The sequence below is a fragment of the Cajanus cajan genome, chromosome 10, assembly GCF_000230855.2.
Source record: "Cajanus cajan strain Asha chromosome 10, NIPB_CcT2T_4, whole genome shotgun sequence".
Classification (NCBI taxonomy): domain Eukaryota; kingdom Viridiplantae; phylum Streptophyta; class Magnoliopsida; order Fabales; family Fabaceae; genus Cajanus; species Cajanus cajan.
The window spans coordinates 41,301,326-41,329,032 of NC_138526.1; the positions used below are offsets into that span (position 1 = coordinate 41,301,326).

At 35.8% G+C, this 27,707-nt stretch overlaps 3 protein-coding genes across 5 annotated transcripts; 1 reads left to right on the top strand and 2 right to left on the bottom strand.

The window, feature by feature from the left end:
- Positions 1–498: 498 nt before the first annotated feature.
- LOC109793321 (2S seed storage albumin protein) lies at positions 499–1,169 on the bottom strand. Its single transcript, XM_020352787.3, has one exon. The coding sequence runs from the start codon at positions 1,125–1,127 to the stop codon at positions 690–692; it is 438 nt and encodes a 145-aa protein (XP_020208376.1). The 5' UTR covers positions 1,128–1,169; the 3' UTR covers positions 499–689.
- A 6,125-nt stretch (positions 1,170–7,294) lies between these two features.
- LOC109793318 (DDRGK domain protein) lies at positions 7,295–13,028 on the top strand. Of its 3 annotated transcripts, none has more exons than XM_029270328.2 (8): positions 7,299–7,577; positions 7,689–7,797; positions 8,448–8,539; positions 9,189–9,317; positions 9,412–9,570; positions 9,758–9,814; positions 11,552–11,588; positions 12,384–13,028. In XM_029270328.2, exons 1-8 carry the CDS (start codon positions 7,458–7,460, stop codon positions 12,587–12,589), a joined length of 909 nt encoding a protein of 302 aa, XP_029126161.1. In that variant the 5' UTR covers positions 7,299–7,457; the 3' UTR covers positions 12,590–13,028. The 3 variants fall into 3 exon arrangements, with proteins under 3 accessions (XP_029126162.1, XP_029126161.1, XP_020208374.1); XM_020352785.3 differs by having other exon boundaries at positions 7,301–7,577; positions 9,216–9,317; XM_029270329.2 differs by lacking the exon at positions 11,552–11,588 and having other exon boundaries at positions 7,295–7,577; positions 12,384–12,647.
- Positions 13,029–22,781: 9,753 nt separating this feature from the next.
- LOC109793317 (COBRA-like protein 10) lies at positions 22,782–25,851 on the bottom strand. Its single transcript, XM_020352784.3, has 2 exons — positions 25,111–25,851; positions 22,782–24,183 (listed from the first exon to the last, which is right to left on the bottom strand). The coding sequence occupies exons 1-2, from the start codon at positions 25,706–25,708 to the stop codon at positions 22,784–22,786; spliced, it is 1,998 nt and encodes a 665-aa protein (XP_020208373.1). The 5' UTR covers positions 25,709–25,851; the 3' UTR covers positions 22,782–22,783.
- Between the last annotated feature and the right edge of the window lie 1,856 nt (positions 25,852–27,707).

Consider the following 27,707-nt stretch of genomic DNA (forward strand, 5'->3'; position numbering starts at 1 on the left):
TTTGAACTAATTAATTTACAAAAAATTAACAAGACCTGTTCTTATAGAAGTAGCTTAAAATATAGTTGCACATTATATATCATCTCATTGAATACTGTAATTGAGTAGTTCTCTGGTGGTGGTTATTATTATTATCAGTAATATTATTTACATAATATATATATCTTTATATATTAATCATCTTATTATCTTTTATTTTTTTGGTACACTCTTCCCATTTCTCTATATTTTTATCGCTGTAAACATATTATATGAACTAATTGTAAAAAAAAAAAAAAAAAAAACTCTACTTCTAAAGTCTAACTCATGCATCAACAAGAATTAATATACAGTAACATGTGTGTTCGTAATTTAGTAGCCCCCTGCTAATTCCACGGAATCAATGGAACCATATTTTCGTAGATGAACCAAAATCTTCACGAAAAGCAGCAAATTAACGAGATATTGGGAAATGAAGGGAAAGATTTGAGCATTGTCACGAAAAGAGAGGCAAGTGAATGGCATAAAAAGCAGCTTAAGTGCTTTCCATTAGATACACGATCACTAGCGGTGATCATCTTTATTAAGACGAAGTACGTACGCAGAGTTCTACATAAGAGCTTGTTGCATATCATACACATACATATATATAGCAGCATGCATGCATGCACAAGCCATGACGTCACTACATTGTTATTTGTTAACTATTTTCAGTTGTGGTGAGAGCGCAAGTCGCAACCTAGCATGGGTCCAAAGCCGCACCTCATGGCCAAGTACATGAGCTCCTTCTCCATCTCCTCCTCCTGAGTCTTGTCCAGATTCTGGCTCTGCTCCTCCATGATCTTCTGCAACGCTCGGCACTGGCACTTGGCGCTCTGCAACTCGCTCATTTCCTCGCAGCACTTCTCCAGTACCTGCCGCTTCCCCTTCCTTATGTAGTTCACTCTCCCTCGCATCGCCAGAACGTCGTCGTCGTCGTCGTCGTCGTCGCGTTGGATCTTCTCCATCACGTGCTTCGCGCATGGCCTGAGGTTCACGCTCTCCAGCTGCTCGCTGCAGCTCTCTTGCTCCTGCTGCTTGGAGGCGGCGGAGCAAGTGTGGGCGACGAAGAGAACGGCGAAAACAATGAGAACGGTGAGCTTCGTCATTTTGGTGAAGAGTGGAGAGTGAAGAGTGAAGAGTGAAGAGAGAGTAGAGAGTGCACTCTCATTTTTATTGTGTTTGGTTGCATGTAATGAGGTGTACGTGTAAGGGAAGTGGGTGTGTGCGCTGTTTGGGTGTCTGCATTTGCTTCATTCTTTCTCACGCTGCTTCCACGTAACGTTTTCATGCATTTATAATATATTACCCCGCGTTTCTCATGGGGAGTAATATTCTATGTAAACTGCATTGCAAGTTTGCAACATCATCTGTATGGTTCGAAAAATAAGATTACTCATTATTCACACATGTTGTGAAACTTTTTTTTTTTTTTTTTCTTTTTTCTCTTTCTCAAGTAAGACTAATAGATAGGAATTAATAGGATCGAGGGTCACAAGACTCTTCTAGGTTAATGGACCATTGTATGGGCTAATACTTTGTCTTTCTTTGTTTCAGTCTTAAAGATTGTGTATAGAGATTGATTGAAATGTGAAACCGTAAATGCGTATGTTTAATTCTTACTACGATCGAGAGTAAATAGTATAGTATCCCAAATTTCAACCGTAAATGCGTATGTTTAATTCTTACTACGATCGAGAGTAAATATTATAGTATCCCAAATCTACTTTTGATTTAATTATGAGTGACTAGTTTTGAGACATATTGAAATTCTTGGTTAAATAATCTTTAAGCACTAAATTGTGGACTTATTTTTGGCCCAATTTAATTTTTACTTTTCTTCTGCTTAAAAGGAGAAGCGGTGCCAAATATTCTTCATAAAAATTATTCTTTGCCGAGATCTTTTTACTTCAAATAATTAATCGGATTAAACCTAACTCAACCTTACAAAACTGGCTTATAAGGTGAGGGTTGCTTTTCACTTATATACTATTCAATTGCCTAATCTCTAGTCAATGTAAGACTTGGATTTTTCCCAATACACTTCCTCACGTCCAGTATTATTGGGCTTGGTACGTGGATAAATGGTGGATGACTCTTTTTAATGATCTAGAATTGACAGGACTTGGGTTTTTGATGGCAAAGCTAGGAGAAGTGAAAGATGAACCACTCCTTGACTTCACCAAGTGTAGGATCCTCTTCTTGGAGACTTTAACTGAATGGATTGAGCTTGTTTGATTGAAGAACACGAAGCAAGAAAGCCTAGGCTAGAGAAGGAAGTATCCTAGCTTAAAGGCTCAAAGGATTGCTCACTTCAAAAGGTAGGAACTATGGGAGTTTTCTAGGGTTTTGAAGGCAATTCTCTCACGGTGACTCTTGTAGAAATTTGGCTGAAGAATGTTCAGAAATTTCATATATGCAAAAGTGAATACAAGGTGTTGGAAGGAAGCATTTATAATTTCGGAATTAGGGACACTTGGCGCCAATGTGGAGGCTTCACATGTGGCGCCAAGATTTGAATTCAAATTTGAATTTTGAATTCAAATCTTAACCCACATGTGCATCACCGGTTCCCATGTGCTAAGTGTTCATCTAAGTTTGATTTAAGTTGCATTTAGGGTTGAATTTGAGTCACACATGTTCAGCCAAGGTGGCGTCAACCATGTGACTCAAAATGCAACTTAAATACAAGCTAAATTAAACCTAGTTTTTCCTAATTCTCTTAATTAAGTATTCTTCCTTAAATCCTAAACTAATGACCTAAATACAATGGTCAAGGAAATACAATGAATAGGAAAAATTACAAGAAAGAAAATGAGCCCAATATTAATTAGGTGTCAAAAGCCCAAAGGCCCATGAAGCCTAATTATAAGCCCAAAGTGCACAATCCCTAATCTATGGTCAAAATACAAGACCAAAACAAAGTAAATCCCTATTCTATGAATATGCAATAAAACATGGTGTCAAACAAGTAAAGCCCAAGTGAGGAGCACCCTAGGCCCACCAAGCCCATTGGGCCCACTGAGCTCTAAAGGAGTCAAGTCTTCAAGTAATCTCTTGGCCATAGTTCTAGTGGTTGGACCCTTGGTCCATGCTCTTCCATCATTAATATATATACTACTCAATACACCCCCTCATGCTTATGGTGCATGCATCAATGGGGGGTAACCCATTTAAAGTGGATCTAAATGGCTCTGATGCCATCTTAGAATAGCGGATTAAGCCTAACTTAACCCTACAAAACCGGCTTATAAGGTGATGGTTGCTTTCCACTTATATACTATTCAATTGCCTAATCTGCTCTAGTCGATGTGAGACTTGAGTTTTTCCCAATAATTAATATATACTATCTTGCATGTAGAAACTTTTAACTTTTATTTAAAAGCTTTAAGTTTGATTTAAAGGGGCCGAGACATAAAAAAATTTAAAATTTCTACGTACATAAACATATGCAAGACACGAGATACTTTTTTAGTTAAAATCTAAAATATTAATTAGATTTTTAATTCGTATGTCAAAATCTTAAGAATAGAATAAAATGAGACCGGAATAACGTTATCGAAACAATAAATTTACTAGCATAATGATTTGTATAGTAAGATGAAAGTGAAAAAAATTAAAGAGTTGGAACAAGTAATTAATATGTTGAATTGTTTGGTAGTATCTGAAATTGATATTTGTCAAAAACAATTCTTTGTTAAGTTATAGTCACCTCTCGGACAAACTAGATTAGTGTAAGATAAAATATTAGAATGTGATATTTTTTATCCTACATTTTATAATTAGTACAATAAATAAAATTTGAATCAAAAGAAATCTATCATTAGAGAAAATTGATTCATCCAACAAGAGAGTATCACATTTTAACTAAACAAAAGTTAATTGAAGCCTAATACAATAGAAATAACAATGGTCCTATAAAAACATAAAAAAAAATCAAATCCTAACTTAGTCTCAATGTCCATATCCTATGAAAACAAAACCCAAAAGAGAAAATTAGGCCTCATCACTAACATCATCATCAACATGATGCATCTCACCAGCAATAACATCCAAAAGAAACAAACATAAGAAACGAGGAGTAAGAAACATATCACTTTAATTTATGGCGTAAATATAGTCAAATAATAAAAAACAAGTAACTATATAATGAGCAATTAGATCATGGCAACAACTATATAGGAATAATACAATTTATTATAAAAGGGCAAGATTCAATGTAATTGATAATACAACATGTTTCCTCATATATATCACATACTTAACACAGATTCATTCACTTGCACGATGCAATGGACACAGACTACAATAAAATGCTCATGTATGTGGCACCAACCAAATGAAACCATGGTGTATTGTCATGAGATAATACATAGAGTAAAATAGGAGATTATGTGGAGTCATACCCTCATTGCACTATACACTAGGAGGATATACAATTATGGTTTCATTAAGGTAACTGTCGCCCAAGTTTTATCCCATGCACACAAATAGGCGAGATTGAGGCTTTCTAAACCTAGTTGTTCCCAAGAATTGATCCCCACATTTTTATAAAAAGGGGTATTCCTTGTTGGCGTATTCCATATCGTATTCATCCAAAACAAATATGTATATGATGCATGCCAAATAGGACTCAATGCATTATCATATCATCACAATACACATTCACAATTATACATCATTTCCTTTCAATTCATAATCGCATTGTGACTAAGCCTCACTTAGACTTCTCATCATATGACCTTTACAAGATCCATACCCATCAATTGTACCAATGTCAGAACACATCAATCAATTCATACATAGTTCTCAATCCTATCAATAACATACTCACATATCATAACTAGTTATTAACATTAATTAGTACAATGATTACACATGTTCGTAGTTCAAACACAACAATTATACAACATCTTTCAATACACCTTACGATAAAATTATTATGAAATCATCTAATCATATGTTAATATCTCCACTAATCACTAAGAGATTATCATCAAACTAAGCATTTACATTAATAACTTAACTAGTTATCAACATTAATTAGTACAATAATTACACATGTTCGCAATTCAAATACAAGAAATACACAACATCTTTTGATACATCTCCATACAAAATCATTATGAAATCATCTAATCATATGTTAATATCTCCATTAGTCACTAAGAGATCATCACCAAACTAAACACTTACATCAATAACTTACTTAGTATAGTAACATCATAACTTATTCACAATTGTAAACACCTAAGAGGTAAAGCCATTCCTTACTAACATTATGAATCATGATCCTAAGCCACACTATACTAGAGCACGTCAATTGTGATCATTATAAGAACATTTGTCGCCACTATAATTGTTGAACATTAACTCAATTACTTTTTTATCATGACTAATACTCAGATTGCATCCTTAAACTAACCATCATCAAGTTATTCCAAACTCATAAATATAATTCATCTTAAGCAATAAAAGTGATAAGAGAGAAAGAAAAGACAAGAAAAAAATGTGAAATAAAAGCAACCAAATGAGTCACAACCATGACTCATTGATCATAGTTGTGGCATTAATCATACCCATGACATGTCAATTACACTCGTGACTGATTGACGAATTCCAAAAAAGGTCAAGGTTAGGATGTGTCACAATCATGACTCATCAGTCACGCTTGTGATGCCGGTCACATCCATGATTGACTAGTCATAGTTATGACTAGCCAATCAAACCCATGATGAATTCCGACAGATATGAACTTCAATTATTTGGAGCCATTGTGATAGTGTCCTTTACTTTAGGGATTTTTCATGCCTGATGCCTGGAATGTTTCACACTAATCTTTTTCTTTCTTCCTCTGCTTTCTTATCATTGAAAGCCTTGGCAAAAGTGACCATCAAATCAATATATAGAATCATAGATTAAAAGTCTAAAATCGCTCTATTAAGCTATCAAATACATATATTCACATGCTCATACCAACTCCTTATACAAACACCAAAATGCACTTCCTTAAAATTCCTACATGAAACGAACAATCCATAATTCACAATATTAGTTTGATACACAAAATAAAATGCACATACATGTTAACAATATCAATTAGAGCACTAAAGAATTACATGGAAGACAAAAACATAAGGTAACACAAAATTTGGAATTTCTCCCTTCACACAACACATGCAACAAAGATGAGAAAAGGGGAAAATCTAACTACCCAACATATACTCCATGCCCCAAGTGAGACTACTCACCCCCTTAACTCAGTGAACATTAGACGAAGGATGTAAATCTCCAGAGTGATCTTCAACGATCTCTGGTAAGTGAAAAACGCGTAAGTGTATGAGAAACATATAAGTAAAAACTAACATTAACCCTTTTACAAACTTCCAAACTCACATTTAACCTTTAGTAAAACACATTAATCAAAGTCACACTTTCTTTCCCTCAAATATTAAAACTTATAAATCTATACCTATATAAATGGGATATGAGATTGCTTTTTTGTCTCCACATTTTTTAGACCTTTTTTTTCCCTTAAACCTTTAAATAATAAAAAATAATATTAAAAGTTAACTATCATTATTAAACTAAAAACTTGAACTTAAAGTTTTAAAACTAACCCGCCCCCGTGGGTAACCACCCGAACCCGCCCTGATTTGGACGGGGAAAACCCGTGTTAATTTATTGGGTTCGGGTTCGGGTTTTCCCCGATTGATAAAATCGGGGGTGGGGGCGGGGACGAAGATGTTAATACGCACCTCGCCCCTGCCCCCGCCCCCGCCCCCGCCCCCGCCCCCGCCCCCGCCCTCGCTTAATAATATTATTAAAAAATTATTTATATATTATATAAACCGAAATTAAAAATATTTATATGTAAAAATTTATATTATTTTACTTTTTTTTTTACTTTTTTAAAATTGTTCATATTTATTTAAAAAGAAAAGAAGGAAAAAAATGTATGAGCGAGGGCGGGACAGGGCAGGAAAACCCGAACCTCGCTGGGGATGAGGATAAAAACCTAAATTTTATCCTCGGTGAGTATAGAAAACGGGAGCGAAGACAATTTAAATTTACAGAAACATGAACGGTAAACGTAAAACCCGCCCCTGTCCCACCCCTTGCCCCGTCCAGTGTTATGTGAGACAGCGGAGCGTTCGAATTAAGAAAAATGAAGTGTAAAAATAAGTTATTTATTCATTAATTTATTTTATTTTTTAATAACTGTAATATGACCTTGACATAAAACCGATAAACGTGGTAAACATAAAGCAGAAAAAAAGTAGAGTATGCACGCAAAGAAATGACGTCATCGGTCTGAGAACAGAAGGGAAAAGAACGGCGTCGTTTCATCTGAGTGCCCCAAACGCAGTTGAGAAATCAATTTCGTGCGAAACCAGAGAGAAGAAAGAAGGAAAACATAGAGAGCGCGATTCGCAGCAATGGAGGAGCTATTCGTAGCGATACTGTCGATGCTTCTCGTGGCGTCGTTGATCCCACTCTATCTATGGAAACGCCGTCACGATTCTCAATCTCCCTCTCACCGCGACGAACCTCCCCAGGTATGCAACTTCCAACTCCATCACTCTTCCCTCATTTCGCCGCCAAAACCCTAATCACTTCGATTTTCGTGTCATAACCGAAATCTTAAACCATCGTTAACCATTCGTCAGGCTCCGCGGAGAGAAACCGTGGCGCGCGCAACCGCCACTCGCCGCATGCGTCGCCGACCTGCTGCATCTGGAGCTAGCACTTCGTCGGATCCTCCAGCGGCACAAGAAGGTTTCTCGTATAATTAATAACTAATTTGTTTTTAATTTAATTTGGTTTGTTTCTTGCGTGTTGTATAATGCCTCTGTGAATGAAAATATTAAGCAATAATCAGAGATGTAACTGGAGCTAATGTGTGTTGTTTTCCACTTGGAAATGCGGAATCATGGATGTTTGGTGGTCTTTGTGTGTTTAAGTTCTGTTTCGATAAATTTCTGGATAAACACTTATAGGGAAATACAATAAGAAGGTTAAGTGAATTAAACTTCTCATTCAAGTTAAATTAGGTTATGAATAAGGTAATTTATAGAAACTGTCTAAACTTCTCTAAAAGCTAGTTTTAACTTTTACATGAGTTAATTGTAACTTATGAGAAGTTTATCCAAACGTGGTCTTAGTTTCTTTTTGTTGGCCATCGAGTTAGATATGTCAATGCTACTTTTTTATTAAGTTTTAGATTAGAGTGACATTTAGGGATTTTTGCATGTGTGGCGGGGTCCACTATTTGGCTTATTGTTTTGGTTATATGGAAGTACTGTTGGATTGGTTGGTGAATGAAAGTATGATATGTGTTCACTTCTGCGTTGGAAGCATGCGTACAGATTGGTTCTTGAAAAACTTGGTTGCCTTTTTGAAGTGATCAGCTGTATGCATGTAAACAGAATCTGCTGGTGAGAGTGATGATGATGCTGCTGAGGCTAAACCATCAAAGAAAAAGGAAATTAAAAAGCAAGAGAGGGAAGCACGGCGTCAGGTATTCTTTCTTTATTACGTTTTAGAAACTGGTACAATTATTTTTATTTGAGTATATTATTTTGCTGGATTCTTGCTATTTGCACTTTGGCTTGTAGCCTTCTATACCTATTTTCCAGTAACCAAAGGACCGTGTTGTTTGAATTTGACTTATCAAAAGGTTGGTTTCTTGAAATGAAAGATGTTGTATTTGAAGGAGGTTTAGAAAAGGACACGGACTCAATCTATCTTCTTCTTCTTGTTCTTCTTGTTCTTCTTCTTCTTATTATTATTATTATTAATTCAAACTGTCCAGTTGTACTACATGTATCACCCTCTTCTGAGAAAGTTTCCTACAAAATGCAATTTCTGTAATTATGTTTAAAAAACATTGTCATTTTGTTTTAACCTCCTGAGCAGTGTGCATGGATACTACCTCTAGTTTATATTTAATTCTCAAACTTGTATTTAAACTATTGAGTATTGGATACAAGGACTTAGAAGAATACTGGAGAGAATTTTCACTCAGATATGATCATATGGGTGCAATTCAGGACTACTCCCCTTCCCCACACCTCCAGTGTGTTATGTATTTCTTGAATTTGTGTGCTTAATGTTTAACTTTTTTGGGGGCTTTCTCTATGTATGCTGATTAAAGATTAAATTGTTAGTTGTATTTTGGTCTATTTTTTTGGAAGGCTGAGGAAGCTTCACGAGAGTCAAGGCAGGCTAAACAAGATCGTTATTCAGAAATACGGAGGTTGAAGGATGAGGAGCGTGAGGCACGGGAGCGTATGCTGGTGAATTCATTACCTTGTTCTGATTTGATTTTAGGTTTGACTTTCTTATGGTTTATTAACTGGCAAAGCACATGCTTTGTCATGGTTCATATAGGAAGAGGAAGCCAGAGCTCAGAAAGCCAAGGAAGAGGAGGCTGCTGCATTAGAGTTTGAGAAGTGGAAAGGTGAATTTTCAGTTGATGATGAAGGTACCCTTGAGGAAGTGCAGGATAGTACTGAAGACTTGCTAGCCAACTTTGTTGACTATATAAAGGTTATTCTCTGTTTTTTAATTTATACATTCTCAATTTCCTTGATCTTCCCTTACTAAATTTGTCAAAATTTATTCATTTCTTTAAGGCATAAAAAATAAATTGCAGTTCACTAGGGTTATGATTGTCACCTTTAAAGAGGTTCTATAGCCATTCTAATTTAGACTTAATGTTTGAAAAATCATTCAGAAGCACAAATGTGTTCCATTAGAAGATCTTGCTGCAGAATTTAAATTGCGTACACAGGTATTCTTTCCTGTTTTATTCCTTTATCTGAATCAGCTTTTATTCTATTACCATTTCATGTTTCTTATATTGGTTGTTGCTAAGTTATGGGAGAAGCAGTTTAACTAATAATAAATTATGTATTGCTAGTATGTTTTATGGTTTATATTTTATCTAATTTGATATTTTTAACATATATTTGATCTATGGTTTTCTAGTGTTTAAAGATAACAAGATTGTTAAGAGAGAGAGAGTTAGGGAAACAAAGATTTAACAGGAGAGAGCATAGTATTCCACTAATTACTTAGATTGGTTCTATACATAAGCTGATCCCATGCCTCTTTTATCTAATACATATGACTAGTACTATAATACTACAGAGTGACTAGTACTATGCTACTGTATAAATCACCAACCACTTGAGTCGCACACCCCCAACAATCTAATTTCTTTTTCCCCAAAAATAATAGAATAAAAGTATAATTCAGAAAACATAACCTAGCCTATCCTGAGGTCACTGTTTTTTATTTTTTTATTTTTGGTGCTTTTTACATTTTGTATTGTAAGGAAGCTAGGGAAAACCTATTGACCAAGATAGATGGCGCCACTCCAATCTAATATGAAAAAAATAAAAAGTTTTGAAGAAATGGAGATGTGAGGCATAGTGAACAGAGTATTCTACTGATTACTAAAAATGGATCAATACATGAGTGGTCTTATCTTTCTATTCATAAAGGATGTTAAAATCACACATTCCTGAGTTTTCTTCTGTAAGAATCAGTAAGAATCACTTGACCTTTCTCTTCTCTTAGCCCTGACCCCTCTCAAACTCTTGACAACTGAAGCACTCCTGGATGATGGCTTGACATCTCTTTCTCTTGGCCCTTGATACTACAACTCTACAGCTCCACTCAACAACTAAAGCCCATTCTTTCTATGTTTTTTTTTTCCTGAAGCCATGGATTGGGTTTCTTTCACCCCTCTCTTGATGTTAGCTAGGATCTCAATTTTTACAACTGTTAAGACTTGAGAATTGCACACACTAAGTAAGTAGTTTTATTTATACATTTTCTGGATTAAACCAGAAAAAAAGGGTACAACAGAGATCAGAGAGCAGAGGAAGAACACAGGACAAAGAGAGCAACCTCTCCCAGTACATAGTTCACAGGCCTAAGCCCTGGCAGATAGTTTTTCTCTCAAACACATTAAGTACCAATTAATTCATAAACACATACTGATAGTTCAGATACATATCTTCCTAAATTACTGCCTAAAGGCATGTCACATAACTTTCCTATCAACAACCTTGCTATCTATAGAAATACTGCAACTGCAAAATAATTTGTACCCTTTACTTTGCATGCACCATGAGTAACTAATAATCAAAATGCTCTTATTTACTAATTCTATTCCTTATCACGCACTTTGCATTACATTTATACACACCACTCCCCTCCAAACAAAGATACCAAAATAATTCCTCTTCTCATTTTTGTTAACATATACAGGTGTTGTGAGTTGAATTACAGTTCCATTTTTGGTACTTCAGCTTTTATTTACTATCTTTATAATTTTCAGGGTGTTAACCCAAGTGCAGATATCCCTTTTAATGTTTCTAAGTAGCAAAGTCTTCTTTTTTACTTAGAGACTCTAACAATATATTGAGGGTGAATCAAATTGTTATAGATTGTACTGTCTGAGTGATATCTTTTTCTTCCATGGGATTCCTTTTATTTTTGACACCCTGTACTGATGCAGGAATGTATCAATCGCATCACATCTCTGGAAAGCTTGGGTAAGAACCTTGCTTTTTAAATTGTCTTTCATCATAAGAAAGTATCTATTACCTTTTCCTGTTTTATTTTTATATTTTTGTCTTTTACATAATAAACACCTGCCTCTGGTGGAGCTCATATAGCCAATTTACCATTTTTGATGTCAAGGATTCAGTAAGTGGAAGAAATATTTCAATTGGGAATCCTTATAATTTTCATAATTTATACCCCATTCTTTAAGTTACAGGCTGTCCCATAGAACTAAGAATATAAGGCCCCTAAAACCTTCCTAAACATTGGCCCAGTTTTTTTTTCTTTCTTTTTTTCTGAGGCGGGGTGGGGGTGGTAAAATATTAAAGGAAAAATGCCCTTATCTAAGCATTATTACTAAATTTTTCCCCCCACTTTGTAATAAATGTCACAATGTGCATACATTTTGTTGAGTTCTAGTATGTTGGGTCAAAGTGTGTGTGTTTGAGTTATCTGATAACTTTTCATCATTAACATTTCTTATTTTGATTTCCTGTCCATGTTACTTTTAATTTTGTTATTGTTGCTTTTTGACTTTGACATCGCATAAATAAATATTCTGCATCCAGAAAGAAGTTATTTAAATGTATGGAAAATAATAAAAATCATGCATCTTATAATCAGCCCGGATGATGCCGCTCCTTATTTTTTTAATAGTTGCAACTTGACAAAATTAAAATTCTTATACGTTCAAGTGTTATTGGGTTTTTGAGATTATCATGTTTTACGTATTGTCTTTTTGCTGGCATTATGGATGGACATAATGAGTTTATTTTGTGCATCAGGTCGGCTTTCGGGTGTTATGGATGATAGAGGGAAATTTATTTACATTTCCCAAGAAGAGATGAAATCTGTTGCTGATTATATTAAGCGGCAAGGGAGGGTTAGCATTTCCCACTTAGCAAGTAAATCAAACCAGTTCATAGATTTAGAGCCCAAAGTCCAGTACTCTGAGGAAATAAATATTGTGGAGGAGATAACTGTCAACTGATATTGTTTTTTGACTTGTGGGTGGGAGGAAAATCGTGTTGTACATAAAAAAGAAAGAAGCTATGATCTGCTTTGCGCTAGGTTTGGTACACGACTTTGGGTTTGAACAGTTTTAGTGTAACAGCAATTTCATATTTTTCCAGCCGAAAGTACACCGTATAGAAAGAGAACGTATTTCAAGAGGCAGATCTACGTGTCTGAAGATGATTTTTTTTTTGTTAAACTGTCTGAAGATGAAATTACTCCCCAACACTATTTGTGGGAATTGAAATACATTTTGTTGGTGGCCTCTGTAACAATTTTAGCAACACATGCAGATCCAAGACATCAGGATATGCACCTACAGTACAATTTCTGGCGAAATTTGTAACTTAAGACGTATGGAAGTAAGAAAATGTTAAACAAGAGGTAAATTCAAACCGTCTTTCTTTTAACGTGAATGCATGTTGCTTCACCTATTTATTACTAGCAGCAGCTAGTGTTTTTTTTTTTTTTTTTTTTTTTTTTTTTTTTTTTTTTTTTTACAGAAAAGATTACGTGATTCTGCGTGGCAGTTTAGATACAACGATTTGGTGGCTTGCACTGTGAACTTAGCTCTCTCTATTTTTACCTTTACTCCTTCCTTTCTAACCACCAGACTAATTTTAGTGGTCTAAATGAGGTGAAAATTTTGGTTTCCGATTTTAGGCTTGAGAAAGTTCCGTGTAGTAATCTCATTGGATTTTTATATATATAAGAAAAAATATTTAATTATTTTTAACTAAATCTAATTAACTTATTAAGCAATGCCATCATTTCAAAAATATTTTTTTTTAAAATTAAATGTGATTATTGTTTTCAATAATATTATTAAAGGTTGTTTAGAAATTAAAATTTAATTTTCACGTAAAGTTAAATAAATTTAATTATTTTTTTAATATATGTAAATTTAGATATTTTTGTTTATATAAGAATATGGACGAAGTAAGTTAAACAATGAAAATTGGTATATAAACTAAAAGAGTACAACATAGATTGAAGTAATTATGACATGCTTCAACTATAAAATTTGTACATTTACATATATGGATAGATTTTGAAATTTATTAGAAGATTGTTAAAATAATTATTTATTATATATGTTGTACAACTTTATATAAGTTATTTTTGGTACTATGTATTTTAAGGATTAAGGTCTTTAGATTGTAGTCTTATTTTTATTGACAATTGTGTGTGTGTGTATATATATATATACGCACACACCGGTTAAGAGCAATTATTCTCAAATTTTCTGCCAAACATCAAATTTCAAGTTGGTATCAGAGTAAGTTAGGTCTTACTATGTCTTCTTAAGTCACCGACTTGCCATTATTCACCGTTGGATCATCGTCATCGACCATTGTCCGTTGTCATCGTCCACCGTTGATTCTTGTCATTTTCTTTCAGTGAACTTAAGGTTAGGTATACCTTGAAGAGTGTGATTCAATACATGAGACTCACGTTTTTCTTCGATGCCCTTGTTTGACACATGCATCTCACGCGTCGCCCACTACTTATTTGAAATCTCGTCTGACCACTTCCAATAGTTTCATCGGCTCCTTCTAGTCATGCTTCTACCCTTAACTATTAGTTTTGACCTATTTAGAGGTGTGGGTCGTGGTGTTCAAACTTCTTTTCCTTCATTCTTGTCATTGAAATGGCCTCTGTAGGCATGTTTCCACTTTTTTTTTGTACTCCAACCATTACAACTACAAAACTGAATTGGAAAAACTATTTGTCTTGGTTTGCCTTGGTGGAGTTGTGGTTCCTTGGTCAAGAATACTATGACCATTTAGAAAAGGAAGCCAGTGCAATCCCTATTGAAAATAAATCTCAATGACATAAACTTGACTTCTGGCTTTGTGTTGTTTTATGGAAATTAGTTAAGCCTAATGTATTAGAGATACTTAGATCATTTAAGACATGTCATTCTTTTTGGAAGGAGGCCCAAGATATTTTTACTAATGACATTCAATGTCTTTTTAATGTAACTCAAATAGTAGCTTCTTTTAAACAGACCAACCATGATATGGTCTCACATTTAGCTAAAGCTCGGGCTGCAATAAAAGAATTGAAAAGATTTCTTGTGGTTGACTCGTTAGAGGTCGTTAACAAAAACTCCATAAGCTATATATGATTTTGATTTTGAGAAGTTTAAATTCAAATTTTGATCATGAAAGTGACCAAATTGTGGCTGGTGATCAAATTCCTCCCATGGAAAACCTAGTCACTATACTTCTTTGTGTTCCTACCTTGGTGAAAGATGAAAACCTATTTGAAACTATTGAAACCTTAATAATGGTAGCACCTTATGGATGAGGAGGACATAACAATCGAGGAGGACATGGTGGTAGAAGTGGATGTTCTTAGTGTACATATTGCAAAAGAATGGGTCATATACAAGAAAATTGCTACTCGTTGCATGATTTTCCTGACAAGGCAACCCATTTGTCTAAATCTGAAAAATCATATACCAAGTTTTTTGATAAGGAGTATCAAGAATATTTGAGGCTTAAATATGGAAACTCCAACAACAAAGTCCAATCTTCTTTTATTGCAACTGCCTAGTGTTTCAAAAAACTCCAAAAGTTCCTCATCTTGTTACTATAGTCAATGGGTCAAAAGTTGCATCTCAAGGAATTGGTCAAGTTTCTTTATCTCCTTCCTTAAAATTAAATTCTATTTTGGTCATCCCTCATTATTCTTATAACTTAATCTATTTAAGCCAATTGACTCGTTCATTAAATTATCCAATAACATTTGATGCTAATTTCTTTGTCATACAGGAACATGGTATGGGTCATCTGATTGGTGAAGGACATGGATCACGAGGTCTCTATTACCTAGAAACTAGCACGTTTGTGTCCTATTTTTCAACTTCAGCATCAAAGCTTTTGCATGATCGTTTGGATCACCCAAGTTTAGCAAAATTGAAGATAATGATTTCTAGTCTCAAGCAACTTCCAATTTTGAAATGTGAATCGTGTTAATTAAGAAAACATGTTAGGTCATTGTTTCCTAAACAAATCGACAATTGATGTAACTCAATTTTCTCTACCATTCATTCAGACATATGGGGACCAAGTCGTGTCACATCTTTTGGTTTTAGATGTTTTGTAACCTTCATTGATTAATTATCTCGATATACTTGGGTTTATTTAATGAAAGATAGATATGTACTTTTATCCAATTTGGGAAGATAATTAAAATATTCAGAAGTGATAAGCTAAATAAAATTTCTCTGTTGAACTTTCTTCCCTTTTATCTTCACATGATATTTTATATCAATCCACATGTCCTCACACACTACAACAAAATCGCATAGTAGAGAGGAAGAATAAACATCTTATTGAAACTGTACACTACCTAATGTTGAATATGAATGTTCTTGTACATCATTGGAAATATGCAATTCTTATTGCTTGTTTTCTAATAAATAGAATGCCCTCTTCCTATCTTGAATATCAAATCCCTCATTTTATAATTTTTCCAAATGATTCTTAATTTCATGTCTCTCCTTGAGTGTTTGGTTGTACTTGCTTTGTTCATAATCTCTCCAAGTTTAGACACACTTTCTACAAAGGCTACTAAATGTGTTTTTCTAGGATATTCTCATCTTCAAAATGGATACAAATTTTATTCTCCAATTTCCAAGAGGTATTATATGTCTGCTAGCTGATGTTACCTTCTTTGAGGAAACACTTTTTTTTTTCTCATCCTCCATGGACAATCATGTTTCCATTCAATAGGTTATTCCTGTGAATCCTACTCCTTCTAACTTCAACCAAGATGAAAATCAACCTCATTCTCATACTCATGATTCAATTTAAGTTATTTCACCATCTCTCGTTACGTATCAGCGTAGGACACAACAAACTAATTTCACACTTCCTGAAGACTCTCGTGATTCAAATCCTCCTCCAACAACTTCCCATACCATGGGTCCTTCATCCTCCACATCTTCTCATGACTCCAATTCAAATTGGCCCATTGCTATTAAGAAAGGTATTCGATCTACTCGTAATCCTTATCTTATTTATAATTTTTTGAGTAATCACCACTTGTCTCCTTTGTACTTCTCTTTTGTTTCTTCTTTGTCATCTATATTTTTCCCAAAACTATCAATGAGGCTCTTGATCATCCTAGATGGCGACAAGTAATGATTGATGAAATGTAGACTTTTGCACACAATGGCATGTGGGAGCTTGTCCTTCTTCCTCCTGGAAAGTAGACTATTGGTTGTAGATGGGTCTATGTTGTTAAAGTTGGGCCTAGTGGTGAAGTTGATCGCTTTAAAGCTTGGTTGGTAGCCAAAGGACTCAAATTTATGGTCTTGATTACTGTGATACTTTTTCTCCCGTGGCTAAGATCACCACAGTTCGAATCTTCCTTACGATGGCGACTATTTGTCATTGGGCCACTCCACCAACTTGACATTAAAAATGCCTTCCTTCATGGTGACCTTGAGGAAGAGATTTACATGGAGCAATCTCCTGGATTTGTTGCTTAGGGAGAATGTGGTCTAGTTTGTAAATTGTGCCGGTCTTTGTATGGACTGAAACAATCACCCCAAGCTTGGTTCGGTAAATTCCGTCATATTGTACAAATTTTGGGGATGAAACGATGTGAGACAGATCATTCAATTTTTTATTGTCATTCTGTCAAAGTGTGTTTATTTAATGGTTTATGTTGATGATATAATTATTACAGGAAATGATTGTTGAGATTTTCCGTTGAAATACTTTGGTTATAATTGTAAATCAGTTTAATTCTATCAACGGTCTCAAACACGGCAAGTATACCGGCCGTTCAAGTAGTAAAATTATCGTATCCATAGGGATTAGTAGGTAACATAAGCATTTATTGACTATTCGTGACTAAAGAATAATTCCAATTTTAGTCGTTTGTCATGCAAATGTGAATTTAAGATCATGACTACTGGAAGGTTAAATTATAAAAATAGTTGTTTGTGAGTGGAAAAGGGTAGAAATGGTATTATGATTTTTGTGAAATTGTGGGGTCAGATTTCACCAAACGTTACACTAATGAATCCTTAATCTTTTGTTACAAACATTGCTTAGTCAACCCATAAGTTTACTCAAACCTAATCCCTTAGAGCAAGAGCCTAGGTGCAAATATTGAATATCAATTCCTTGAGTATCCAATACCTACACCCGCATTACGGGCTAGGGTTTAAGACTACTAATGGGCCAAACTCCATTCTTAGATACATTTCCCACTAGGCATTTGTTTCAGAGCTAGTTTCAATGGTTATTTTCCAACTGTAACATCCCAGTTTTCAAAATGGTTATTATTACTATTATTATTATTATTATTATTTAGTCATAATTTGGTGATTATATTTTACTTCAATTGTAGCTAATTCACACTCCATTTATGCTTAATTATAGGCTTTAGAAACATATGTATATTGTTGGGCTTAATTAGATAGTTGTAAACTTTCTTTTTGTTAAAATCGTTTTCGCTGGGCTGACTGGCAAGCCTCGGTTTTTGGGGCATAACTCGGTCTGTGGTTGTCCAAATGATACAAACTTTATATCAATGGAAAGCTAAGATAAAATACTATAACTTTTATGAAGAAACCATTTTCAAATTCCTTCATCTACCATGTTGAATATTCTAAAAACCGCAACATATTTAACTCACGCTGGCAGCCTGACCCCTGTTCACTAAAACAGTCATATCTGGAGTTATAGATCTCCTTTTTCGGTGATTCCAAAACGATTGAAAAGATAACATCCTAAGCTACAACTTTCATGAAGACCTCGTGACCAAATTCAGTCGTCTAGAAGGTCAAAATGGGAGTGCCAAAGGACGTGTCCACTAAACTCCACTAACCATCCACCATCACCACTAACTCCTCCACTACCACCACTAACTCATCCACTAAACCTAATTTCCTTATATTTTAATGTCTTTTGAAGGCTATAAATAGCCCCTCAATTCTTCATTTCAGAATCTCCCTAAAACACTTCTCATTTCTCTTCTCTTGTAATTTTTCTCTCTACGTTCTGCTTAGACTGAAGGAGCCTAGGGAAAGAAGTTCTGCTCTAAGTTTTAGCGAGATTCTGCCCAAATTTCTGTATATCCAGGTAAGGGGGGGAGTGGGAAACCTCGCTTGGGGGTGTGGGAGTAATCGTTAAATAGTTGTTTGTAGATTGGCTCCCGATCTTATGTCTGTTGTTTGTATGAAATATTGTTATTAATGTGCTTTGCTTTTTATATTACTTGATTTCTTGTCTGTAGTAAATAATAACTATACTATTTTTATAAAAGAAAAATAAATAAATTGTTTATTAATAAAGATATGGAAGGCTAAGCCTCCTATTAATTAATAAATATGTAATTGATGTTAAAAATGAATAAGTTTTAAAATAAAAAATACCTATACGAACTTATGAAGATCTTATTATGACTTGAGTATATGAAGTATATATGAGACCTGTGCGGACCTATGAGGATATGACTGTATGAAATATGTAGTCATGACTTGTGACCTATGATCCATGAATGGACCATTGAACCGTTGGACTATTGGACTGATTGGACCATTGGACCGTTGGACTATTAAAGTTAGATTAATAAAATAAATCATAATTATGAAATATGAATCTTATATGTGTAATATGCTAAATGTTGAGTCTATGAATGTATGACATGCATCATATGCATATATTATTCCAGGTGTGCCGCTGAGGCCGCATACCAGTGATGCTAACAAGGTGTATGAACACCAGTGATAGGTGTGCCTTCGGGACACCAGTGATGTAACATGCTAACGAGGTGTATGAACACCAGTGATAGGTGTACCTTTGGGTCACCAGTGATAAATTCTGAAACTTCCGTATGGCGCCACATGCATGCATTTTGTGAGTCGAGTCAATAAAATCATTGCATGATTTATAAATGTACATTTATATATATATATGATATTGATTATATTGTATGTGTGTGTGCTATTTAACTTTTATTTCTATACCTGCAACTAAGTGAGAAGTTTCTCACTCCTCTTGTTATTCTTGTATATGTTTAAATTTATGTTGCAGGTAATCTTAATCATGAGGATGTTGGTAATGAAGTCTAGAGGCTTAAGTGGGCATGCTCTGATAGGATGTGACATTGGGCTTAGCTAGGCTTCTTTCTGGGATAATAATGTTTTATTTTCCTTCTTTTGAAATTTAAATATATTTGTATGATATAAAAAAGATTATAAATTGATTCCTAACTAGGAGGCACTGCCACCTTTACTGGGATTAATTTATAATCTTTGTTTTATTATGACTTCTTGAGTTTGGTATAAATGTTAATTACGAATGTGCATCTTCTACCTTATGATATTTATTATCACTCTAATATATATTTTTTTTTTATATAGTTAATGCTTATTAAGTAATTATGTTGGGGTAGAGGGTGTCACATCAACACCCAATGGAACCTATATCATGCAAAGGAGGATCAATCCAAAGCAAGCATTATGAATAGAAACATACACAACAATGATTGAAACAACATGTATATATATCATTAAAAGATGTAAGGATTACAATAGAGTACGTTGGTTACATCTAACCCCACAAAACAATGGGTAGAACCACTCAAAACAATGAGGGTAAGCAAAAAATAGAGATGAAGAGAGAATGAAGAACCGAAGGAAAGACCCACACACGAACGACCCCAAGCTCCGCGAATCCCTTCCTCAGCTCCTAAAACGCGTCCAATGTGTGAATGAGGAAGAAGCCCTCGAAAAATGTCTTCAAATACGAGCTTGGGGAGTCAGATTAGGGTTACGCGCCCAGCGCATAAGTCTTTGCGCCCGGCGCAGGGCCTTTCTAGAGAAGTTGAACACTATCTACCTCAGGACACGCCCGGCGCAATTTCCTTTTATGTTTGGCGTAATGTCTTCCAGAGAGTTTGAGTCACTCTCTGCCTCGATCACGTCCGGCACGGGTAGTCTTGCGCCCGACGCATATATAACTTGCAGAGATAAGGCACTCTGTTCTGCTCAAGCCCGACGCGGGTCATCTTGCGTCCGACGCAGTCACTCTTCTCTGCTCCTTAGCTCCTTAGGTTTCCAATCCTATGGGTCTTCAATCCTCAATTCTCTAGTTCAATACCTGCACAAAAATGAGGTGTATTAGTGTATTGTTAGCTAAATTATAGGTTAGCTATATCTTCACACAAAATGAATCAAAAAGAGAACAATTATATTGCAATGGTTCAAAGAATGAGTGGAATTGTTCAACAAGTCTTGTCCAAAAAGAAGTGTAATTGAGACTTAACAATGATGCTACTAGGATTTCTCACCTAAAATAAAACTTATTCAAGCATTTTCAGACCAAAGATCTTGGTTTTCTTAAATATTTCCTTGGTATCAAAGTGGCTCAATCAAAGGAAGGAGTTGTAATTTCACAAAGAAAATATCCTCTTGATATTTTAAAGGAGACAAGTTTGGAAAACTACAGGCTAATTGATAGTCCTATGGACCCAAATCAGAAGTTAATGATAGACCAAGGTGAAATATTTTTAGATCCAAAAAGATATAGGAGGCTGATAGAAAAACTCATTTATCTCACTATTACAAGATTTGATATTTCATTTTTAGTTGGAGTTGTTAGTCAATTCATGCAGAATCCGACCATTAGAATGTTGTGATTCGCATCCTCAAATATATTAAAAATGATCCAGCAGGATAAGGGATGTTGTATGAGGAAAAGGGAAATACTCAAGTCTCAGGGTCTTGTGATGAAAATTAGGCTAGTTGTCCCTTAGACAACAGATCCACCATTGGACATTGTGTATTTATTGGAGGAAATATCATTCTTGGAAGAGCAAGAAACAAAGTGTTATTGCCCAATCCAATGCAGAAGTTGAATATAGATTTATGACTTTGGCTACTTTTAAAATTGTGTGGATTAAACATCTCTTTCAAGAGTTAATATTTTGTGAAGTTAAGCAGATGAAGTTGTACTGTGATAGTCAAGTAACCCTTCATATTACCTCCAATCCAACATTTCATGAGAGAACAAAACACATAGAGATTGATTATTATTTCATCTGAGAAAAACTGTTGTCAAAGGAACTTATTATTGAGTTTACCAGCTTGCAGACATTCTAAGTCTTTAAGAAGACCTAGGATTCAGTTTATATGTTCCAAGTTTGATGCATACGCAACTTATATGCTTCAACTCTAGGGAGTGTTAAAATAATTGTTTATATATTATATATGTTGTGTAGCTTTATAAAAGTTATTTTTAGCCTTATCTATCTTAAGGGTTTAGATCTTTAGGCCATAACGTTGCTTTTACCGACAATTGTATTTGCCTTGCTTTTATTGACAAGATAGATTTTGAATTTTATTAGAAAATAATTATATCTTTATTTTTTTTACGTTGGAACTCATTTATAGACTAATATATTCAAATATATTCTAAAATTACGAGCAATCTCTAAAATCATAAAAAAAAATCACTAAAATTTCGTTAATTAAGTCTTACCGGCTTTGTTTTTATAATTTATAGTCGTAAAATAACTACCTTTTAATTAAAATTAGAGATTAAAGTAAAAATTTTAAAATTTGGAAAACTAAATTAAAAGTAATTTTAGGAGCTAATGTAGTGTATTACTCAAAATTCGCTGCGTCCTATTGTCTTCTTTACTAATTTGATTACTCTGTTTTCAATCTATTTAAACCAAAGAAATAATAAATTAAACTAAGATAAGCAACCCATGATCAAATCTGCGAGAAGATTTGGATTAAAGCTAGAAATGAGCTAACCAATCAGAAAAGGTAGACACTTGGTTTGAAACGTATCTACATGAACTAATAAATAATCCATACACTAAATTAACGTTGGTGAAACAAAAAATGGCATCTAATTGTAAAATGAGCTAGATACGTACGTACTGAACTCGTATAAGTTCCACACACAATCTTGTATCATACACAGTTACTTTTACACAAAAGGCTCCATCCCTCATCACATGCTCTCATCATCACAACATCATGCATCGTTAGCTACCTGCCCAATTTGCATAAGCACCCCGTCGTTGATGAGAGTGATATATATTAAAAAAAAGCAGCCCCGACGAGAAGAAAACCAAAGCCTCTTAAAGCAGATCCGTGCCAAAACCAAGCGCTTCATTCTCTGTTGTGTCCTCACATCATGAAGAAAGTCATGAACGCAGTGAAAATAATTGCAATGACACTGATGGAAGATTTATGGCCCGAAGCTTTGGCAGGTCTAACCGGAGGAAGCGAACACTCCATTCCATTGAAGAAAACCTTAGAGGGGAACGCATCACGTGTCACATCAAAGTCCTTTACGTGCTTCTTTTTGAAGGTAAGAACAGATTGTTGTTTCCCTGGCACTCTAGGGTCCCTAGTATGCGTTCCATTGGTCTCTCCAGCCAAATAATTCAAACCCTTCAACCCTTCAAAGAAAATGGTCTTGAGACCAGGAATTCTGGTCCCGTTGAAGGAATACACATCCTCAAAATCCTCGAAAGTCCTCTTCATCTGAACCGCAGTGAACCAATCATCAAACGCATACTCCTCCCAGTTGAAGAGCGTGATCCTGGCCGTCCACCCGTTCTTGTGATCCGAACTCACGTGCCAGTTGATGCTGACGGGGCAGTTTTCCCCACACGGCATCCTGCTCGGCACGTGCAAGTGCTTCAACTTGGCCCACGCACGTGCCATCAGGGTCCTATTCTCGAACGGAACAAGAAGAGCCTCTGGCGGGAGAAGCAACGGGGATGCCCTAGAGTTGCACTTCCTCGTATCGTCGCAGCCACATGCACACGTGTTGCATGGGATCGCAGACTCGTTGTAGAACGCTGAAAACGAGACACAACAACGAGTTTCCTGAGGCTTCGGTTTGGTGATGTTGCATGATATCTGCCAGCTGGCAACAGCCGTTGAAATCGCCATGAGTCCACTCGGGTCAGGGAAGATCTGAGGGTCAACCCTAACTGGGGCACCGCATTTGTACTTAGGGTTTATGACGCCATCAATGTTCCACTTTATTGGAGGAGTTATCGTTGTCCTGTTGTCGGTGTCTGGTGGCATCTTGAACACTTGCATCTGGAAAATTGACCTAGCTTTGTTCTTGTCCATGAGTGGGGGCAAAACGGTGCCGTTCTTGCAGCACCATGGGAGCTTCCCAACTTTGTCGTCTTGTGCTCGTTCTGAAGGAAGGTCTGAGAGGATTGGCTTGTTGGCACAGTTTGCGACCTGTGAGAAATCCATGTCTTTGTAGAATTTTCCTGCGGTGCCGTACAAGCACTCGGAAGGGTCCTTTATGCGAGCGAAGGCTCCTTTCATGCTGTATATGAACTCTCCCTTTTGCCACTCCCATGTGAGGTTCCAGTGATCGAGACGACCCAGTGGGTGGTTGTTGTCGATTGTCACCTGCACGTAGTAGTTGTTCTGATTCGCTTGGAGCACGTCGTAAGCTATGGTTAGGTCTCCGTAGCGACGTGGAGGGTACTTGGTTTTCTTTGCGAGCTTCGCCTTCACTTTTGGGTCCTTTCTGCAACATACGAACATTCTCGTGGCTGCACCATTAATTCACACGCATGTAAAAAACAATCCATTATCCGTGTATCCATTCATATCGTGTTAAAAGTAATGATTATAATCCATATGTTATTCCGGTGCAACTGTTGCATTGTTTTCAATTTGTAGACACAGAAATTATTTGTTCATGTCCTCTTGGGCGATTATGAAAGACTAGCAAATGTATAATTATCATGCATATATAGTTCATTTCATTTGAATAAATTTAACAGTACTATTCCAAGTGTGCTCAATATATCATGCACATATGACAATTAGCCTTTCGTTCCACTTTTTCATTTTGTATTTTCCTTCTACTCATTTGTTGATATGAATGGTCCATAATCCCTTATGTCAAGTATACGTTGTTTGATTCACATAACTAACACCATTAGTCTAATTCATCCATTTTTTAAAATTGAATCTATCTCGTAAATCAACACCTTATTACGAGCTAATGTTTTACATAAATCAAAAGAAAGAAGAAAAAAAAAACTAATTATTTCACACAATTCTTTTTACGCCCTCTTTTTTCTACCTCTTTAAAGGAGTCTATCTTCCTCCTCACCCCGTGAGTTAGCAATTTATCACATGTTTTAAGAAGTATACATATAAAGGACATAGTAAAACAACATGAAAAATAAGAAAAGCATGCAAATTTCAGTATATTTCGTCGCTCCATTTTAACGCTATAAAAAAAAATAATGCATAAAAAGCATTGTATGAAATAATATATTAAACCAATCATTAAAATTAAAAGTATCAATCAATTTGATTCAAATTTTAAGAAGTAAAGTCATCTGAACACCCCACAATTCAGAACTTTTGAAACTACACATTCCCTTATTACTGAGTTTGCATGAAATCAACGTAACGACGTGAGAAAAGAGAAAGAGATGGCATAAGCATAAAATATATGATGATACCTCGACGACTAGGTGCAGGGCATTTGAATCCATCGTTAACAAGGTGAATAGTTTTGGGCATAGGAGTGGCCCCAGCGCCGAGCCCAAACTGCGTTCCAACTATCTCAACCCTGGCCCTCATCTGATCAAGATCCCCGGCGGTGTCAATGGCGGTCTTCAGGTCCGTCATGGCGGTTCCGGAGAGCGTGGTCCCATTTCCCACCTCGGCGGGGAAGTCGCCGGCGTCGACGAGGACGGCGCCGTCGGCGGAGACGAGAATCTCGCGGTGCTGGAAGCCGATGAACATCTTCCACCCCTGCACCTCCTCGTCCCCTACGTTGGTCACCGTCGCTTCCGCCTTGAATGCCCAAGCCTGCTTTAACGTGTTCGTCACGTGCGGGTACTCCTTCTCGCGCCCTATCAGCGCGTACGTCAGAAACACGCCGTCGCACGTGTCCAGCTCCGTCACCTGCTCCGCCGCCTTTTTCGCCCCCAGCTCTTGCTGCGCCAGGCATGCCCCCAAACTCAGAAACAACACCACTGCTGTTATTATTGTTGTTGGGTACGACGACGAGGAGGAGGAGGAGGAGGAGGGTGTGTGCTTGAAGGTGGTTTTCATTTTTTTATTTTATTTTATGTTTTTTACTTCTTTTTTTTTGTGTTTTTGTGTTGTGTGTGTTTTGGATATTGGAAGAAGGAGAAGGAGGGGGTGGTGGCCGCGCGGGGACGCGGCGGAGGAGAGGAAAAGTAAGAGAGGAGAGGGAAGAGGATGGTATATAAATGGGAGGGATGAGAGAGGGAAGTTGTGTTCCGCTAGTTTTAGCGGTTGTTTCGGGTGTTACGAAGCCATTATTGGCATGGAAACATGATGGCATTTGTTAATTAGCGAGCAATAATACCAATACTCCATGGGAATGATTACTAGATATACTATGATGTTTAATTTGTTGATCTAAACGGCATTCCAAAGACCCACTTTTTTCCTTCATATATTTATGACCAAATCATTTTATTTTAAAGAGAAATGATTTTTTATGTAATAATTTATATATATATATATATATTTATATATATATATATATATATATATTTATATAAATTTACATTAGAGATAAACTAAATAATATGTAATTTTATTAAAATCTTGAAAAAGATCGCTAATTAACTAGATCTTACATAAAATCATGTTTTAAACATGATGGAAGAGCATGGGCTAAAGGCCCAACCACTAGAGCAATGGCCAGGAGGTTTACTTGAAGATTTTACTGCTTCAAAGCTTAGTGGGCCCAATGGGCTTGGTGGGCCTAGGGTGCTTCTCACTTGGGCTTTAATTGATTGAACACCATGTCTAATTGTATTTTCTTAGTATAGGAATTTACTTTGATGTTGGTCTTGTATTTTGACCATAGATTAGGGTTTAGGTGTCTTGGGCTTAATTTTGGGCTTCTTGAGCTTTGGGCTTTTGATACCCAATATTGGGCTCATTCTTCTTCTTATATTTTTTCCTATTCATTGTATTCATTAGACCAATGTATTTCGGTCATTAGATTAGGATTATATGAAGAATACATTAATAGGAGAATTAGATTTCATTTATGCATCATTTAGAAGTAATTTGAGATGAATTTGAGTCACATGGATGGCATGTAGTAGTTCCGGCCATGTGAGCTCAAATTCACTTCAAATCACTCCTAAATGACTCCTAAATGAAGGTAGCAATCCGGTTTAAGCATGTGAGTGGCCAAAGTTTGAATTTCAAATTCAAAATTTGAAATTCAAACTTGGCGCCAACTATGCCTACTTGGTTGCCGCCAAGCTTGACCTAATTTTCCTCCTATAATTGTATCTCTTCCCTCCTTGTAAAAACACTTTGGATTATATGAGAATTTCTGAACAATTACTTCAGCTAATTCCCTCAAAAGTCACCGAAATATCCAAGAGAGAAAACCTAAGAGAATGCCTTCAAAAACCTTAGGAAAACCTAGTTTCCTTCACTTTGAAGTGTGCAATCCCTTGAGTTCTTGAGCTTGGGTGCTTCCTTCTTCCATTTCCGCAGATTGTTCTTCATCTTCACGAGTTCTTCAAGTGTGTTTCTATCTCCAGTGAAGAAGATCCGAGCCTAGGAGGAGTTTAGGAAGAGTTTGAGCTTCACTCCTACTACTCACCTCCATCATTTTTGGTATCAAGAACAAGGTTCTTCAAGGAGATAAGTTTTGCTTCATCCTTTTTGTATCCGTGTTCTTCTTGTGTCTTTGTGTGTTCTTGTGTTTGTCTTGTTTGAGTTTCAAAATTCGGATCTATATTTTGATGTTATTGAGTTCATAGATCCATTGTTGATTGTCTTGATTTTTCTTCCATAATCAACTTGTTAGGAACTATTTGCTTTGTGCTAATTTTGAGTTTATTTTGAGTCTCTCCATTCCTTGTATGTGTCCGTGATTGGACCTCATGCATTGCATTTAGATTTTGGTTTTGAATCTATGTTTTGTCTTAGAAGTTTGTGTTTAGTCCTTATATGTTGCAAATTCCTTGAATAGCATGTTTAACCTAGTGTTATTTTGAATTTTGTGTCTACATTGTTGATTCGGTCATACTTCATTTGTGCCTACCTATATGTG